We start from the raw sequence: 18,060 nt of genomic DNA on the forward strand, positions 1-18,060 counted from the left end.
TTTCCCATCCACAACCATTTCAAATGTCGTGTTATATATCGTTTTTTGGCCCTATCTCTCAATTGTGAACAATCACTCGGAGAATTAAAACAACTAGCAACGGTACCCGCCCTACGTGCGGGGCTTCAATTGGAAAGCCCAAATGAAAAGGCAAAATATCAGAAATTGAAGGCTTTTTTTATTTTAAACGATTTATATAAACATCCATTGAATCATATCACATGCAAATCATCAAAATCTAAACAGTACATGGTGCCAATTTTGAAAAAAGATTGAATTCTGCAAAACGGAAGCGGCCGCTACGCGTCTTTCTCAGTCGCACGTTTATGTGTGAAGAGTGGGCGCCGAATCTGTAACATGGAAGCGGCCGCTACACCTGTTTCTCAGTCGCTTTGCACACGCTGCCGTGTTACTTCGGAGCCGCACGTTTATATAGAAAGAGTTCGTCGGAGTCGATCTACTCTCTCCTGGTACGTAGAATTTCAACAAAAGCCACATCACTGTTCATATCGGTAAATATTATTCCATCGTGTTTGGAGAAACTGGAAAATTGGAAAACTTGGAAAAACAATATAGCCTATTTTACTCCACGGGGTCCTAGGATTACCCACCCAAAATATCGTTGCGATCGGTTCAGCCGTTTTTTGCGGTACCTTCGAACGGACGGACGGACAGACATTTTGTGAATTATAGTAAGATTCTCTGATCTGGATCCGGATCTTCACCAAAATCTGATCAATTTTTTCTTGTTACACACCCAACCTGTCCACCACGTTTCATCCAAATCCGTCCACAACGTTTTGAGATATCCTGCTCACAGACAGACAGACAAACAGACAGGGGTGAAAACATATCCATCCTCCATCCACCTTTGGTGGTGGAGGTAATTTGTCTTTCAACATCAACAACAAAGCTGCGTACCAGTAAAACCCTGGCATTTTTCATGCCCAACAACAATCGGCTCTGCCAATTAAAAATGGCCACTTCAAGGGAAGACCGATGATGTTGCCTCATCGGTTTGATTCGTATCATTTTGACGCATCGTCTTGACTCGGTGGAGACCACTGGTGGAGAAAACTCGTATGTACAGTAAGTGGTAAATAAATCATCATAATTTACCTTCCTATCGCAGGTTAAGGCCAATTCATGAGTTGCAACAACTTATTCCAAAGAGTAGAAGGGATTAAGAAGAATTCAATTTACCGATTAATTGATTCACCGAGTATATTGATTAGGGATAGAACTTAAGGGCGATTTCTGCCAATACTGTGTTGATCGAGAATATAATTTTATTGTCAAACAAATTGATTTTGGCAATAAGTTGTCGTCCATACGACACTTGGCCGACCCAATGCAGCTTCACTCTGGCCAGATGCGCCAATATCGGTTTAAAATTTCAAAATGTGCTCAACTTCTCGGTAGGATACAAAGTCGGAATTTGACACTAGTAACGTTGAGCCGTTTAATCCACCTGCCGTACAGGGGAAATCTTTCAGGTCCATAAGTAAGAGTGGAAAGTAATTAATTGTATCCTGAAATACTTGTCAGCTTTGCATAACAGAACTTGGCTTGAGAAGGACTGGAGACAGCTTGGCTTATGACGAGGTCTATGAAATTTCTCAGACTAATGTCGACAGGTTTGCTAACAGCTGGGGGATGGAAGGTGAAGCGACGTTACCTGTATGAGGCCTTCTTCAAAGCAAGAGGACTTGAAGGCATCTTGTTCTGAAGAAGAACTCATGCCTGAAACGTCACTTCACCTTCCTTCTCAAGACCGTCAGCGGACCTCGTCAACATTTGTTGTGGTTTATTTCTTGCAGGTATAGAGCATGGAATCGGAGCTGTCAATAAAGTCTTTTTTTTCTTTTTTTTTTCATCTGGCATCTTATTGGGACATTTATCTGTGGGCCGTAAAAGGAGCGTGTCGTCAACTTGAATGTAATATATGGAATTTGAACCGAGGATCCCAGCACAATGATCCATTGGATCAAATGGATACGCCAAACAAACCGTCAGTGTTCTTCCTTCGGGGATATTCTATCTGATGTCGGCAGCTCCTTGAAAATGCTAAGCTGAATCTTCTCCTTCCTCAAGAAGTGAGATTCACTGTGTGGGCGAACCTTGCGTGGTTGCAGGCTGTGATGTCAGACCCCATGTGGTGTTGTGCAGGCACCTTCTGCATCATTGCTTCCAGGCTCTGATGGACCATGGTGTGAAGGTTGCTTCTGTGCTCGCCCAGTCTTTCAGCCGCCGCTGCTCTTATATGGCAGAGTCTGAGCAACAAAGCAGAGACAAAGCCATACAGCTGGGCCTTGCTCTGGGTGTGTATGTAAATGCCCTTCAAAATGCTTTTTTTTAAACGTCACCATCCCCAAATTTCCACATTGATAACCTATGGAATAATAGCAATAACATAAAGGAAACGAGACAAATTGCTGTTGTCGATGTGGCATAGTTTGTGTTGTCTATGAATAACAAGTTGCGGATTTGTATGTGGTACAGGAGGGTTTTTGTCTGATGCTGGCTGGTACGGAGATGCAGAGAAAGTCATACTGTCATGTCTTCAGTTAACCTCCATGCAAAATGATGTTGCTCACATGAACATTGCCGTGGACTGCTACACAAGGTGTTTAACCTCTTCTCTCTTTCGTTCCGACACCACCAGTAATTTGAGCCACCTCTTAGCTCCCCAAACTCCTTTGCACTCTCCCATCTGCCGCTGACCTCAGCTATACCACTTCCCCATCTACCTGATCTATTGCCTCTTACCTCATCTCCTAACTGCCTAACACAACTTCACAGACTGCTGCACGTGCGGAATGGGAACTGTCGTTATGCGCAAGGCGAGGACACATTTGTGGCGGCTCAGAACCTGCTGCTGTGCCTGCAGAACCAGGGTGTGCAAACCACGAATGCAGCACTCACTGCTGAGCTATGTGCCCTTCTCTTTGCCAAGAGCCAATACGATGAGGTGAGCCTGTCAAACATATATCCATAGGCTATAAATAATAACACCTGTGGGGATTCCGTCACCCTGTAGAACACACACATACACGACACGTGTGGGCACCACGCTCGTGGAACGATTGGCTACCGTTCATTTACCGATTTGTAACCTTGAACTCGAGGCATATATGCTGATGTGACATCTGAAGTTGTTTTCTCATTTAAATGAGTTGGAAATCCTGGCTAATGGATAAATGGGTGCATGAACATTGCGGTTGCTCAGTCCCGCTGTGACAGCTGAATTTACTCCATTTACAGCTGAATACTGTGGAACATCTGATTCGTGTTTCACATAATTGTTTTTCAACAACATTTCGTTGAACTACTTTCTGAAGTCATTTGTCCATCAACAACAACAACAACAACATGCATTTTAAGGCCATTTTCCCTGCAAGAGCGGGGGTTAGCCTTGCGGTCCCCATGACAATCTTCTCCATTTTGCCCTATTTTCTGCATCTCTCCTTGTTAACCCCCTTGCCCGCATGTCTTCTAACACCGTCTTTAGCCAAGTCTTTCTCGGTCTTCCCCGTCCTCTACTTCCTTCTACATTTATTTCCATCACTCTTCTCAACCAGTCACTTTCATCCTTCCTCACACATGACCAAACCATCTCAACCTGTTCCTCTTCACAGCATCAATCACAGGCTCTATTCCCATCATCTTTCGCAATTCATCATTTGTCTTCCTCTCTCTCAGCGACACTCCGCACATCCACCGAACCATTCGCATTTCCACCCTTTCCACCCTTTGTTGCTGCTCGACATTCATGACCCATGTCTCGCTCCCATAAATCATAACACTTCTCACACATGCAGCATACACACCTTTCCCTTCAGCTTCAACCACACTCCCCTCCTCATCAGCACGCCACTCAGTTCCCGAAACTTCTTCCATGCACATCTCACTCTAGCAACCGTTGCCGAGTCTGATCCACCTTCTCCATTCAGCATGTCTCCGAGATAGCAAAATGTTTTCACACCTTCCAGCTTCACGCCGTCTCCAAGATCCAACTCAACATTTCCTCCATCTGCAGCTCCCTCTGTGTACACCTTACATTTGAATGTAGCTGCCACACTGGTTAATGACCCTCTCAGACCACTACATTTTTGATGAACCCACTCAGCGCACATTGTACATTGAATGGAGTTCACTCCGACACCCTTCCTGCACACAGTACATGGCCACTTCCCAGTTCTTTCCACCTCACCACATGCTTTACCACTTGCCATCACCTTCGTCTTTCCTATATTCACCTTCAGACCTTTTGTCTCCATACTTTCCTTCCACTTGTTCATCTTTTCCTTCAGTCCATCCATACTTTCCGCAATCAACACCAGATCATCTGCATACAACAACTCCCACGGTAAACCCTCCTTTACGGTCTGAGCCAGCACCTCCATCACAGCTACAAATAGTAGTGGACTTAGTACCGACCCCTGATGCACTCCCACCTTCACCTCAAACTCACCACTGTTCCCGTCCTTCGTCCTTACAGCTGTGCGCGCTCTATTGTACATTGCCATCACAACTCTGATCAACCATTCCTCCACTTCTAACTTCCTCAATGCCCATGTCAATACTTCACGTGGAACCCTATCGAATGCTTTCTCCAGATCAACAAACCCAAGAAACAACTTCTTCATCTGATTCGTGTTTCGCATAATTGTTTTTCAACAACATTTCGTTGAACTACTTTCTGAAGTCCTTTGTCCATCCTGCTATGATTTTGGCTTCAGCACTTGGCGAGTAGAGCTCTGCATGAGTAATAGCCATGGATTGAAGTGTCGACAATAGGCCACAATAAAGCCTGGTTGAATTGCCCGTCATCTACAATTATAATTGCAATGTGCTCAAGGTCCAGAAACGTGCTCTCATGTATCTGCTAATTAATCGATTACGTGCTGTGTATCGTAAAATTGACAATTGTGGCATTTTATTAATTGTCCAACAAGTGGACATACTCCTTTAGGAAGGAAAAGCAGTTTTTGGGAAAGGGAAGCAAGAAATCCTTTCAACAAGATGGCAACTTGTTGACTCTTTACATGTGCCCACTTCCGATTTGCAGCTGACACAAAGTGGGCATTGAGAGCCGAAGATCGATGGGGTGCTGGAAATTGTGGGCAAATTCGGAGCGTACTTTTCTTGGGTGATTTAACATATCCTTTTTATCATCGAGGATATTGGAAAACATGTTCTGCCATCAGTTTAAACAGCAGCAAAGAGTACGTTTCAGGAGAGAATTGAAGACATTTGGAAACTTGCTTGTGTCAAGCAAGAAGTGACAGCAAAGCTAGAATGCAGGAAACTCAACTTTTGGTTTGTTAATTGGCAATGCAAGAAAAACTAGATGATATTCATAGAATACTTACCCTGCGCAGTCAACTTGGTGCGAGCCAACTCTTCTGTTTTTGAAGGTTTTTTTTTTTCTTTGATCAAATATGGCTGCCAGACCACGTGAGCGATGACATCATACATTTATATTCTCTAATATAATTGTTGCATAGATCACGCTCAATAAATTCCAAACTGATCAGACGAAAAGTTGTCCCTGACGAATAATGACGTCATAATTAAGGCACCAATGACGTCATTGTTAACAACACCGATTCTCCATGCGGAGTTCTTTACAATGAGCCGTGTTTCCATTTTTTCCATGGAGCGGTTTCAGAGATATAGAGGTGCTACGCCCCTGCACCATGTGACCTATGACCTCATAATTATCATTAAAAAAATATATACAGGAAGAGGCACTCCTTCGGTCAAAATTGTGTCCATTGGACTAAGTTGCAGAGAATTTTTTTTCCCCACACTGATCGGATCAAGCGTTGTACTTGTCAAATTATGACGTCATAATGAAGGCATCCATGATATCATAATTAAACATACCTTATTCCCCATGGGGAGTACTTGACAATGAGCCTTGTTTCAATGTTTTCCATTGGAGCGGTTTCAGAGTGTTTTAAAGTTTTTCCCAGATGGCGTCTGTACCACGTGACATATGACGTCATAATTATAAATAAAAAATTCTACAGGCAAAGGCACCCCAATGGTAAAATTTTGTGTCAATCGGACCAACGGTTGCCAAGAAAATGAATTTTTAAAATGCACACGGATGCAACCGATCGCCTACCCCTGCTTTTCGCTTCGTGAGCGCAGGGTAAAAGAAAAATTAAAAACCCTGCAGCATGTGGTTAAATTCAAATCTTTTGTCCCACCTTCTCATTGGTGACACATTGTTTGACCTTTTTCTGTCTTTGTATGGTCAGGCATACAAATGGTGTGTCCATGCCATGAAGGAGCTTGGGCCTACCGTACCGGTGCGCGTCGTGGTGGATGTTCTACGACAAGCCTCAAAGGTATAATTGGGATGCTCATTTGGCACCTCTTGCAAAAATCCGCCGTGGAAAAGGCGATTAACGTCGACACGTGGTTATCTATGTAAAATAAAACATTAATTCATCAGAGGCCATGGTTTTTAAACTCCTCATGGCTTGTTTATTTGCTCTCCAGGCATGTGTCGTGAAGCGGGAGTTCAAACGTGCGGAGCAGCTCATTAAACACGCAGTGTTCTTGGCAAGGTGAGATGCACACATACATGGAGAGCTGATACGGTCATGGCTAATAGTACTTTCCCTGACTGTTATTCATTTTCATGTAGAGAGCATTTTGGGGTGAAACACCCCAAGTACTCTGACGCTTTGCTCGATTATGGATTCTACCTTCTCAACGTGGACAACATTTGTCAGTCGGTCACTGTATACCAGGTAAACTGCACCCTAAGGCGATGGGTCTTTTTTGTAAGCATCGTTGCGCTTGTGTTGCGATTCACCTTTTAAAGGTCCAGGGCAATGGTACGTCAAATGAAATAATAATTTGCTTCAATTTACAATCGGTCTCAGCAATGGAACAGAAACCCAATGTTTTGCAAACTTTTAATAATGTAAATCGAAATAGATCAAGAAAGAACTCCCTAGTCCTTTATGCTACACAAAAATAAATAAACGAAAACAGACTTTGCTTTTGTTGTACGTCGTCGACGTATTTCTTATGTCTGTCTGTGTACAAATGTCAGTTTATGATTGAGGAACAACTTCATGTCCATTGAATGTTATATTTTGAACACAAATCGGAGTTTTTTTAAATTGAAAATATAATTAAAACAATATATAAACGGAGTTCTTTTAATTGAAAATATAATTAAAACAATATATAAACGGAGTTCTTTTAATTGAAAATATAATTAAAACAATATATAAACGGAGTTCTTTTAATCGAAAACGTAATTAAAACAGTATATAAAGGGAGTTCTTTTAATTGAAAATATAATTAAAACAATATATAAACGGAGTTCTCTTAATCGAAAACGTAATTAAAACAGTATATAAAGGGAGTTCTTTTAATTGAAAATATAATTAAAACAATATATAAACGGAGTTCTTTTAATCGAAAACGTAATTAAAACAGTATATAAAGGGAGTTCTTTTAATCGAAAACGTAATTAAAACAATATATAAACGGAGTTCTTTTAATCGAAAACGTAATTAAAACAGTATATAAAGGGAGTTCTTTTAATTGAAAATATAATTAAAACAATATATAAACGGAGTTCTTTTAATCGAAAATATAATTACAACAATATATAAACGGAGTTCTTTTTTTCTTTTTTTCTTTTTTGTATACAAGATCGAGGCTCGTGAAAGAGCGAACATTAATCACACAGAAAGACAAACAGACACATAAAACAAATAACATCGGGAGCGGTAGACAAGATGGGGAGAAAGGGGGAAGGACACAAACACAACATTTGAGAGCAGGGACCGAGAGACATGGAGACATCGAGAGATCTGTGGGAGGGAGAGGGCTTTGGGGGGAGGCATGTGAATGGGGGGGGGGGGGGGGGGGGAGAGGTATAAACATATGGACACTGCCAGGATTTCCAGGAAAGAAGTTGGAATTTCAAACAAGGTGGATCTGGGGTGAATTAGTGGGGGTAGAAAAGATCAAGGTTATGGATGGGGGAAGATAAGAGATGGTGGTGAACAGCTGTTTTAAAGACCTGGAGGGAGGAGAGGGATTGAAGGGAGTGTGGGAGTTTGTTCCACAGGTGGGAGAAAAGAGGAATGAAAGAGTGAAGGTGAGCAGAGAGCCGAGATTTCGGCAGTTTAACTATCAGAGGGTTCCTGGCAGATCTTGTGCGACCTGTAGGAATATTTGGGGGACAGAGCACAGAGAGAGCTGGGGGAGCAAGGCCGGAGAGGAGTCGGTAGAAGACAGAAAGACCACCTACCTGCCTGCGGTGAGTGAGTGAAAGGCCCTCAGAGATAGCTTCATCGCGGGAGATTCCAATGATTTTGAAAGCTTTGGATTCAACAGCGTGAAGCCGAGCCAGGTGTGAGGCAGGAGCACCAGCCCATAGGGGAGAACAGTATTCCATTGAGCTGCGGATGAAAGCCTTGTATGTGGTGAGGAGCTCAGGTGTGCCGAGGAAGGACTTCGCACGACGGAGGATGCCCAGTCGGCGACTGGCTTTGGAGGCCAGCTTGGAAATGTGGTTTTCCCAAGAAAGATCATGGCAGATAGTGAGACCCAAAAGCTTGAGCGACAGAACTTCTTGGAGAGGATTGTTGAGAAAGTAGATGGGAGGGTTGTCCAGTCGATCTTTTCGGAGAGACATAGTAAGAGAGTGAGATTTGTCAGGATTGAAAGACATGTTCCACTTGTTTGACCAGTCTGTGATTTTGTCCAGGTCTTCAGAGAGTGAGGAGGCTGCAGACTGCCGATCTGAGGGAAGAGGAATGGAGCGGCAGAGAGTAGAGTCATCAGCAAAGAGATAGAGAGGATTTTCCAGAGAGTCGGAGAGATCATTGATAAAGACCAGAAAAAGCACAGGGCCCAGGACACTTCCTTGGGGAACTCCAGCCTGAACAGGAAGGGGAGATGAGAGAAATCCATTCAGGGCCACACGTTGACTACGACCAGAGAGGAAGTCCGCAAGCCATGCATGGAGATTTCCATGGATACCATAGGAGGAGAGTTTGGTGAGCAGAGCTGGGTGCCAGACCGTATCAAAGGCCCGTGATATGTCAAGGGAGACAGCTCTGATTTCCTGTTTCGCATTGAGGACCTCCATCCATTGTTGAGACAGCAGAAGCAGCATGTCCAGAGTAGAGTGACCTGGTCTGAAACCAAATTGATGATCAGAGATCAAGCCATTGGAGAAGAGGAAAGATTTCATATCCGAAGCAATGATTGATTCCATGACTTTGCTGATAATTGGGAGCAGGCTGATTGGTCTGTAGTTGCAAGGATCTGTTTTTGCACCTTTTTTGTGTAAAGCGGTAATGTTAGCTGATTTCCAGGATGCTGGCAGATGACCTTGAGCAAAAGATAGGGTGAAAAGAACAGAGAGAGGGTGAGATAGAGCGGCCGAGCAGGATTTTAGGACCCGTGGACTGATGCCGTCTGGTCCAGTTGCAGAATCAGAGTCGAGGTTTGACAAAAACTCCACCTTGTCAGGAGAGAAGGACACAGAGTCCAGGAGCAGTTGGGTTCGACTGGGAAAGGTGGGAACAGAGAGAGATGGGTTTGGGACTAAGGATTTTGAGGCGAACACAGAGTTGAGGCATTCGGCTTTGTCACGTGCGATGTCAACTGTGTGGCCATTTGAGGTAAGGGAGGGGATGGAGGGGGAACAAACACCAGAAACGGATTTGACCAGATGCCACCAGGATTTGGAGGAAGGAGACAGGTTTGAGAGTTCATTCTTGAGTGAGGAGAGATAGTGCTTCCTGGCACTCCTGAGGGTAGACACACACTTGTTCCGAGCTTGGTGGAAGGAACTGAGATTGCCTTCAGTTGGATTAGCCTTCCAAGAGGCAAAGGCAAGTTGTTTCAGGGCAACTGCCTCACCACAAGATTCAGTGTACCATGGGCGGGAGGAAGGGTAAGACAATTGAAGGCGAGATGGGATAAATCTGTGCATGAGAGAGATCAGTTTGCTTTGGAAGAATTCCCAGGAAGAATTGATGTCAGAGGCAGTGGAGATGGGAGACCAATCCAGACGATTGATGGCTGCTTGAAGACCGTCCCAGTCGGCCTGAGTGAAATGCCAGACTCGTCGACGCTGAGGAGGCTCTCTGAGAATGGCCAGAGAGATGTCCACTTTGACAAGCACATGATCAGAAGAACCGATTGGAGCAGAAGAAGAGCAGCAGACATTAGCAGGGAAGTTTGTCATAACCAAGTCTAGAAGAGAAGATACTCCATTGGCTGAGATCCGGGTCGGGAAATTGACAGATTGTGTCAATCCCAGTGAGTCACAGAAGTCCTTTGCTGAGGTGCCTTGACTGGTGAGAGAGGAACCCACACCCAACCAGGTGGCATGATGACAGTTGAAGTCACCACATATGAGGAAGAGAGAGTTGGGATGAGTGGATAGAAGTTGGTCCATGTTGTCAGACAGTGAAATGTAGATGGAGTCATCACTGTTTGGGGGACGGTACAGAACACATATGAACAAAAGGTGGGAGTGGAGAGGAAGCCGTAACCAGAGGTACTCCTGCGGGTGAGGAGGAAAGAGGGCAGTGCAAGGAGAGTGAGGAAGAGAGTTTTTGACAAAGATAGCCACCCCACCACCAGGCCGAGGCTCAGGTCTATCATACCGGAGGAGGGAGTAACCAGGAAGAGATACCAAGGAATCAGAGACATCTTGAAGGAGGAAAGTCTCTGTTAAGCAGATCAAGTCTGGATTGTCAGAAGCAACCTGTATGGAGAGATCAGTCAGGTTTGAGCGAAGGCCCCGGATGTTTGAGGTCCATACCGTTAATGAAGAGAGAGGGGGAGCATCGGGTACAGGACAGGGGAGGGGAGGAGTAGGGCAAGATGAAGGATGAGAGGGGGAGGTAGGGAGAGCAGTTGATAGTGTGTCAGATGTTGCAGAAGAGTTCCAAGAAAGGGAAGGATGAGGAGGATGAAAGGTTTGATGGTGAAGGGATGAGGCACTGTGAGGGGTTGTTTGAGGGGGGGCAGAGGAAAGTAGAAGGTTTGGGGGGGTGGAGGTATGAGATAGAAGGGAGACGAAGTGGGGAGGAGGCAGCTTGGAGGAGGAGGGGGGAGGAGGGAGAATTGGAGAGGAATGGTATGGGGGGAGAATTGAATGGGGGGGAGTTTTGAAGGGGAGGAGTGAGGGGGGAGTTTAGGAGGGGAGGGGCAAGGGGGGAGTTTTGGAGGGAAGGGGCAAGGGGGAAATTTAGAAGTGGAGGGGCAAGGGGGGAGTTTAGGAGTGTAGGGGCAAGGGGGGGGATTTGGAGGGGAGGGGCAAGGGGGGAGTTTAGGAGGGGAAGGGCAAGGGGGGAGATCAGGAGTGGAGGGGCAAGGGGGGGGATTAGGAGGGGAGGGGCAAAGGGGGAGTTTAGGAGGGGAAGGGCAAGGGGGGAGTTCAGGAGTGGAGGGGCAAGGGGGGAGTTTAAGAGTGGAGGGGCAAGGGGGTAGTTTAGGAGTGTAGGTGCAAGGGGGGGGATTTGGATGGGAGGGGCAAGAGGGGAGTTTAGAAAGTGGATGATTAATGAAAGACGAACATTGATAACAAATTGGGTTTGTTGTGATTTTCAAGTTAGCAATCCGATTCAGAACGATGGAGGAGGGATGGAATGAATGTGAATTTAGACCATGTAGTGAGGGAGACGTATAAGATATTGAATTTCTTTTTTTTGAAGTGGAATGAGTTGGAGAGGAAATTGAGAAAAGCCTTTTAAATAGGAAGAAAAACAGCGTGTTGTAATATACCACTGAATAAAACACAGAAGGGGAAAGGTTAAACATATTTAAATAATATTTAAACAGAACTGTGAACAATCTTATATGCACAAAAATACCAACGGGGGGAGAGCCGAGAGGGACCACCACGAGTCACGTGAACAGGGCAAACGGTGGATGGCAAGGAGATAATGGGGGCGGGGCGAACAGCACACCTGGACAGAAAATACAGGATGAGACAACAGTACACGTGGAGAAAATAAAATAAATGTTTTTGTTTTTGGGGGGGAGGAGGGGGGATTTAGAACGTTAGACAGAGTATTATGTTCGGGGTAGAAGGGAAAAAACCAAGAGCCAAGCAAAACACGCTTAAGTTAACAAAACACCGACGGGGGTACAACTACAAGGCCACACACGAGGAGCAGAACACGATTAATTAATTACGAGTTACAGGAAATTCAAACCAAAACTAACTATAATCAAACAATATCGCATGGACGATAAAATAACGAGTTGAAATTTGACAATCTATCTGGGGAAATGGGGGAGAAACACGTGGTCGAAGAACGAACGAACGAATAAGAATGAATAAACGAATGAGCACAGAGAAGGTAATGTCTTTTTTTTTCTTTTTTTTTGAGTTGAGATTTACATAAGGAAGTAGGCTTTGGGGTGGAAAGACTGCGAAAACAGAGAACGAAAGTTATTGGATCACAAACGACAGACCGCTGAGAGAAAAACAAAGCCTCAAGGTTGTACAGTGTACACTGTACAAGGCCTCAAGACGACAAGAATTAACACGATTTTCAATACAGGTATGAAAGATTTGCACCGAAAATCTTTGTCGGGACAATATACGTACATACACCATAAAATAAATACAGTTTTAACGAAAATACAAAATGGGAACAATTACTTAACTTCGATTTTGATGGAGAGCGTGTGGAGCTGCGGAAAAACGAACCCTCGCCAGCAAGACCGGAAACGGAAGACTTTTAATTGAAAATACAATTAAAACAATATATAAACTGAGTTCTTTTAATTGAAAATACAATTAAAACAATATATAAACGGAGTTCTTTTAATTGAAAATATAATTAAAACAATATATAAACGGAGTTCTTTTAATAGAAAACGTAATTAAAACAATATATAAAGGGAGTTCTTTTAATTGAAAATATAATTAAAACAATATATAAACTGAGTTCTTTTAATAGAAAACGTAATTAAAACAATATATAAACGGAGTTCTTTTAATTGAAAATATAATTAAAACAATATATAAACGGAGTTCTTTTAATAGAAAACATAATTAAAACAATATATAAACTGAGTTATTTTAATTGAAAATAGAATGTTACTATAATTCACCAAATGTCCGTCTGTCTGTTTGAAGGTACCGTAAAAACTGCTGAACCGATCGCAAAGATATTTTGGGTGGGTAATCCTGGGACCCCTGGGAGTAAAATAGGCTATTTAGTTTTCCCAATTTCAGCTTTGGTCTCCAGCATTCTCAGGTTGGGACTCCCGCATAACATTCGCGTTCGCATAACGTTCATTGTGACGATGTTCTCATTGTGACGATGTATGTGTTCACGGTAGTGTTTGACGTGACAGTGTGAACGTAATTTCATAAAGTTTTTCGTTTCATAATCCTCGAATGAACGTTTAATGTTAAATGAACGATTAATGTTTAATGAACGTTTAATGCCCTTCGATGTCCGGGGCCACACGCGCGCTACACTGGACGGGCCAGCGTGTACCTTGCCCTTCGCCGTCAGGCTCGTGTAAACCGCTGTGCCCCATCCGTGATGGGGACTGGGGCTTGAGACAGTGTCCCACGAACGAGGAATTCCCAGTAAGCGCGAGTCATCAGCTCGCGTTGATTAAGTCCCTTCCCTTTGTACACACTGCCCGTCGCTACTACCGATCGGACGGTTTGATGAGATCCTCGGATCAGCCCCTACACGGGCCATTCTCGGCTCGTGCCGGTGCACCGAAAAGATGAGCGAACTTGACTGTCTAGAGGAAGTAAAAGTCGTAACAAGGTTTCCGTAGGTGAACCTGCGGAAGGATCATTATCAGGACAACATGAGAGCAAGCGAGACACGAGACGTACGTGATCGTCCATGTACTGTTTAGATTTTGATGATTTGCGTGTGATATGATTTAACGGATGTTTATATGAATCGTTTAAAATAAAAAAGCCTTCAATTTCTGATATTTTATCTTTTCATTTGGGCTTCCCAACTGAAGCCCCGCCCATAGGGCGGGTACCGTTGCTAGTTAAATCTAGAGAGGTTCCAGGGAACCTGAACTCAACTGGTCTATATCAATATGGTTAGAATATTATATGTGTTGAGGTTTGTTACATACTGTCTACACACCAAGTTTCAGCCTTCTAGCTACATTAGGAAGTACCAGATTGACAAAAATTGATTTTTCTATATGGCCGCCCTGCGTCCCCCTTCGCCGATCCCATTTTTAAAAGATGCTGCATAACAAGTTTCATCAAATTCTATCAATATTTGTGACTTTGAGCGGAGACGTCGAATTGTTTCCAGACGACAGACAGACGACAGACGGATGACGGACACTGGGTGTCGACAAAAACTCAGCTGGACATAGTCCAGTTGAGTTAACAATGTATAAACTGAGTTCTTTAAATTGAAAATATAATTAAAACAATATATAAACGGAGTTCTTTTAATTGAAAATACAATTAAAACAATATATAAACGGAGTTCTTTTAATTGAAAATATAATTAAAACAATATATAAACTGAGTTCTTTTAATTGAAAATATAATTAAAACAATATATAAACGGAGTTCTTTAAATTGAAAATATAATTAAAACAATATATAAACGGAGTTCTTTTAATTGAAAATATAATGAAAACAATATATAAACGGAGTTCTTTTAATTGACTAAGTTCTTGGTTTTTTTTTAATCTTGGAGAAAATTAAATCCTCATACATTCTCTGTATGAGTTTCTGTCTGCCCTCAGTACCCATAGAATGTATTTTTTGGACCAGGACTGAAATGCCATGCTCCGGTATGTCCCACAGGCGGCCCTGGACATTAGGCAGTCGGTGTTTGGTGGAAACAACATCCATGTGGCAATCGCTCATGAAGATCTGGCCTACTCGTCGTACGTGCATCAGTACAGCTCGGGAAAGTTTGACAATGCACGGTGAGGTCTTCAACAATGCTGAAGACTTCGACTCCATAACTACTCCTCCCCACCCCCAAGTCATCTTAATTAAAGGTAGCAACTTGGATGCTCTGCTCCGTTTTAAAAGCGTTCAATTTGTGTGCAGGTTTCATGCAGAAAGAGCAATTGAAATAATCACACACATCCTCCCAGAAGATCACCTGCTCCTTGCTTCCTCAAAACGGGTCAAAGGTCAGTAAGAGATTACATCAAAGGAGGTTATTTATTAGCTCAACCTGGCTTTCGACGTTCGGAGAGGAATTTACCTGGCTTCAAATCGATTAACTATTTCGAAATAATAAAATCGATTTTATAATGATTTCCACTCCAACAGGAATATTATTTTCCATGAAATGAATCTGAAGTTGTTTTATGGCTTCTGTAAGAAAAAGGTTAAAAAAAACTGACCATGAATGCTGCACTAATCGTTTCTGTCATCCTGATTCTGAACATGGAGAAAGGAGGATGATGGATGTATGTACAGGTGGTGCAAGTAAGGAGCTGGACGACGTTCCAGCTCCATAGTATAGGTTAAAAAAGGAGGGATTGTTTCCCCCACCCCCAACATGTTCACCTCAATCACCCCCTTAATGTCATGTTCTCCTCCACCTACCCAACATTCTTCCCACTTCTCCTACCTTTCTTACCTTCACCTTCTCACCTCTCAACCATCCTTTAACTCCACTTTTTAGTCCTCCCCCTCATCCTGCTTGCATATTTAATCCGTCGACCATGACTCCCTCTTTAATGGGCTCGATTATCCCCACCTTCTTGTGGGATCGGCCAAGTAACGTTGGTGGCCCAAGTCTTTTATGAACCGTCAAGCCAGGAGATGTCAAGCCATTCAGGGTGTTCCGGCGATGATGCTTCTCGAAAAGTATCGTGGGGTCTTTAACGTACACCAACTAATGCTAGCAAACAGGCTACCTGGCTTAACATCCACCTGAGGGGACGACACACTTTGTGATTCTCTGCCGATGAAGCACCAACCCTAGTTTATATTTTGGTGGGGATCAAACACAGATTTCACAGCTCAAAGGCAGGTGTGCTAGCCTCACACCTTCTTGTTGAAGATATGTGATTCCTTTGGCCTCTTACTGTGGTATAAACTCCCGTTCTCTATCTACATTCTACACTTCCCTTTCCTCATTCATTTGGCTCTGAACGTTCATTGTAATCATCATAATACTAAAATACGGAAATTTGCTGTCTGTCTGTCTGACCGTGATATTCAGCCGTCACTTATCCAATCTCAATCAAACTTGACATGAGGACCAAGGGTCACTTGGCGGAGGTTGTATGAACTTAATCCCCTCCATACTCATCCCCCCCCCTTCCCACTCCAAGGAGTTTACCGTTTTGGGCAAAATCCGTGTTAAGGTGTATATCCACGTTAAGATAGGTAGTCATGGCATTTTTCCAAGGCCGCTTCTAATAACAAAAGTAACAACACCAATGATAATAGCATAATATTAATGTTCTTACAAAACAATATTAGCACTAATAATATCCCTCCTCCCCAATGGGGTTTTTCTTCTTTGGACAAACGCTGTGTTAATGTGTATAAATTGCTTATTGTGACGTTTTGTGATGCACCCCAAAAATATTATAAACCACAAACACGTACGATTACCTTTTCAAATAGTCGCGACCGCTACTGCTATTTAACACCAATCTGAAGGGGAGGAAACTCCGGGTGTGTGTTCAGGTACCAAGCGTATAGCTAGCGCTTGCCAAGCCTGCCGTTCCTTATCAACGGTTTCAAATGGAGTGCTTGCTCGAACGCTTAAACCGCAGGCAAGCTCCATACAATAAACTTGGTAGCTGAACACACCCTCGATGTTATTGAGGCCCAACCCTAGATCTACTGTGATTTATAAGATAGGATAATAACATGACCCTTCCTGCCAATCCCATACGGAGTAGGTGTACCAGTTGTACAAATGCAGAATAAATATTTTTGAGAGTTCACCAATGTTGTGGTGGCATACAGGGTATGATTGAAGATGAGGTCCAGCGATCTTCCCAGGTTTGGCAAGGTTTTATGGATTGAGTCTCACGATCCATTTTCACATCAACTGCACATGTACAGATGAAACCAGAGACCAGGGAAGTTGACATTTGACCAGTTATTCAGTTGAGGAAGGAATGCAACCAAGGCCTAGAGTCTTTATCTCATTGCTTGGTCTTGAGTTACAAGTTACTATTGGAGTGATGAATGAGTCAGGTAAATGCGTTTAATCACTGAATGTAACAAATGGGTGTTTGCTAATCATTTTAGTGTAGCACCGTTTTAGTGTGATTTGTTTTCCATCTGCTTGAATACGAAAGATGGATTTCCGTTCATTTCCAGCTCTAATTTTGGAGGAGATTGCCATCGATTGCCCCAACAAAGAGACCGAGCAGCGTTTGCTGCAGGAAGCACACGACCTTCATCTGACCTCCCTGGAGCTGGCACGCAAGGCCTTTGGAGAGATAAACGTACAAACCGCAAAACACTATGGCAATCTCGGCCGCCTCTACCAGTCCATGCGCAGATTCAAGGTTGGTGGTAGCAGTCGACACGAAGAGCATTGAAACTTGCAGGTTGCATAATTGAAGGTGAATGCCTGTAAAGGATGACTTGGAATGCCAGCAGGTAGTTACCACTTGTACGTTTGGCGGGATTCAAAATCGACGCATGTGTGAAGTTTCCACGTTTTCTGAACGTTTAGTCTTTCACATTCATGCAGGTGACTGGTAATATGTAACGAATCGGGATTGTTCTGTTGGTCTGAAACATCAGCTCCGTGAAACAAGCATTGCAAAAGCTTGCATATCGACGTGAGAATCCCCTGCCCTTTTCCAGTGTTGTACTTTTTTCCCCACAATGAAGTTCTCATACCTGTTCGTAATTTGACGCATCATCCAGGAAGCGGAAGAGATGCACGTGAAGGCAATCCAAATAAAGGAACAACTCCTCGGGCAGGAGGACTACGAGGTTGCCTTGTCGGTGGGACATCTCGCCTCGCTGTACAATTATGACATGCGCCAGTACGGGCAGGCAGAACATCTCTACCTCCGTTCCATTGCTATAGGTAACTG

General features: G+C 43.5%; 1 protein-coding gene across 3 annotated transcripts in view; it reads left to right on the forward strand.

The window, feature by feature from the left end:
• APPBP2 (amyloid beta precursor protein binding protein 2) overlaps nucleotides 1-18,060 on the forward strand; it is a 41,007-nt gene that overhangs the window by 19,888 nt on the left and 3,059 nt on the right. Inside the window, exons 3-12 of one of the 3 annotated variants that reach the window (XM_068123956.2) lie at nucleotides 2,170-2,321; nucleotides 2,503-2,626; nucleotides 2,803-2,971; nucleotides 6,273-6,362; nucleotides 6,517-6,584; nucleotides 6,665-6,770; nucleotides 14,831-14,955; nucleotides 15,083-15,168; nucleotides 17,330-17,520; nucleotides 17,888-18,053. In XM_068123956.2, the coding sequence (XP_067980057.1) occupies nucleotides 2,170-2,321; nucleotides 2,503-2,626; nucleotides 2,803-2,971; nucleotides 6,273-6,362; nucleotides 6,517-6,584; nucleotides 6,665-6,770; nucleotides 14,831-14,955; nucleotides 15,083-15,168; nucleotides 17,330-17,520; nucleotides 17,888-18,053 (1,277 nt within the window). Of the gene's footprint in view, nucleotides 1-2,135; nucleotides 2,322-2,502; nucleotides 2,627-2,802; nucleotides 2,972-6,272; nucleotides 6,363-6,516; nucleotides 6,585-6,664; nucleotides 6,771-14,830; nucleotides 14,956-15,082; nucleotides 15,169-17,329; nucleotides 17,521-17,887; nucleotides 18,054-18,060 lie in introns of all 3 variants that reach the window. The other 2 variants (XM_068123957.2, XM_068123958.2) reach the window with 2 other exon arrangements.

Source organism: Myxine glutinosa, chromosome 8 (genome assembly GCF_964187855.1).
Source record: "Myxine glutinosa chromosome 8, kmMyxGlut1.1, whole genome shotgun sequence".
In the NCBI taxonomy this organism is placed as follows: Eukaryota; Metazoa; Chordata; class Myxini; order Myxiniformes; family Myxinidae; genus Myxine; species Myxine glutinosa.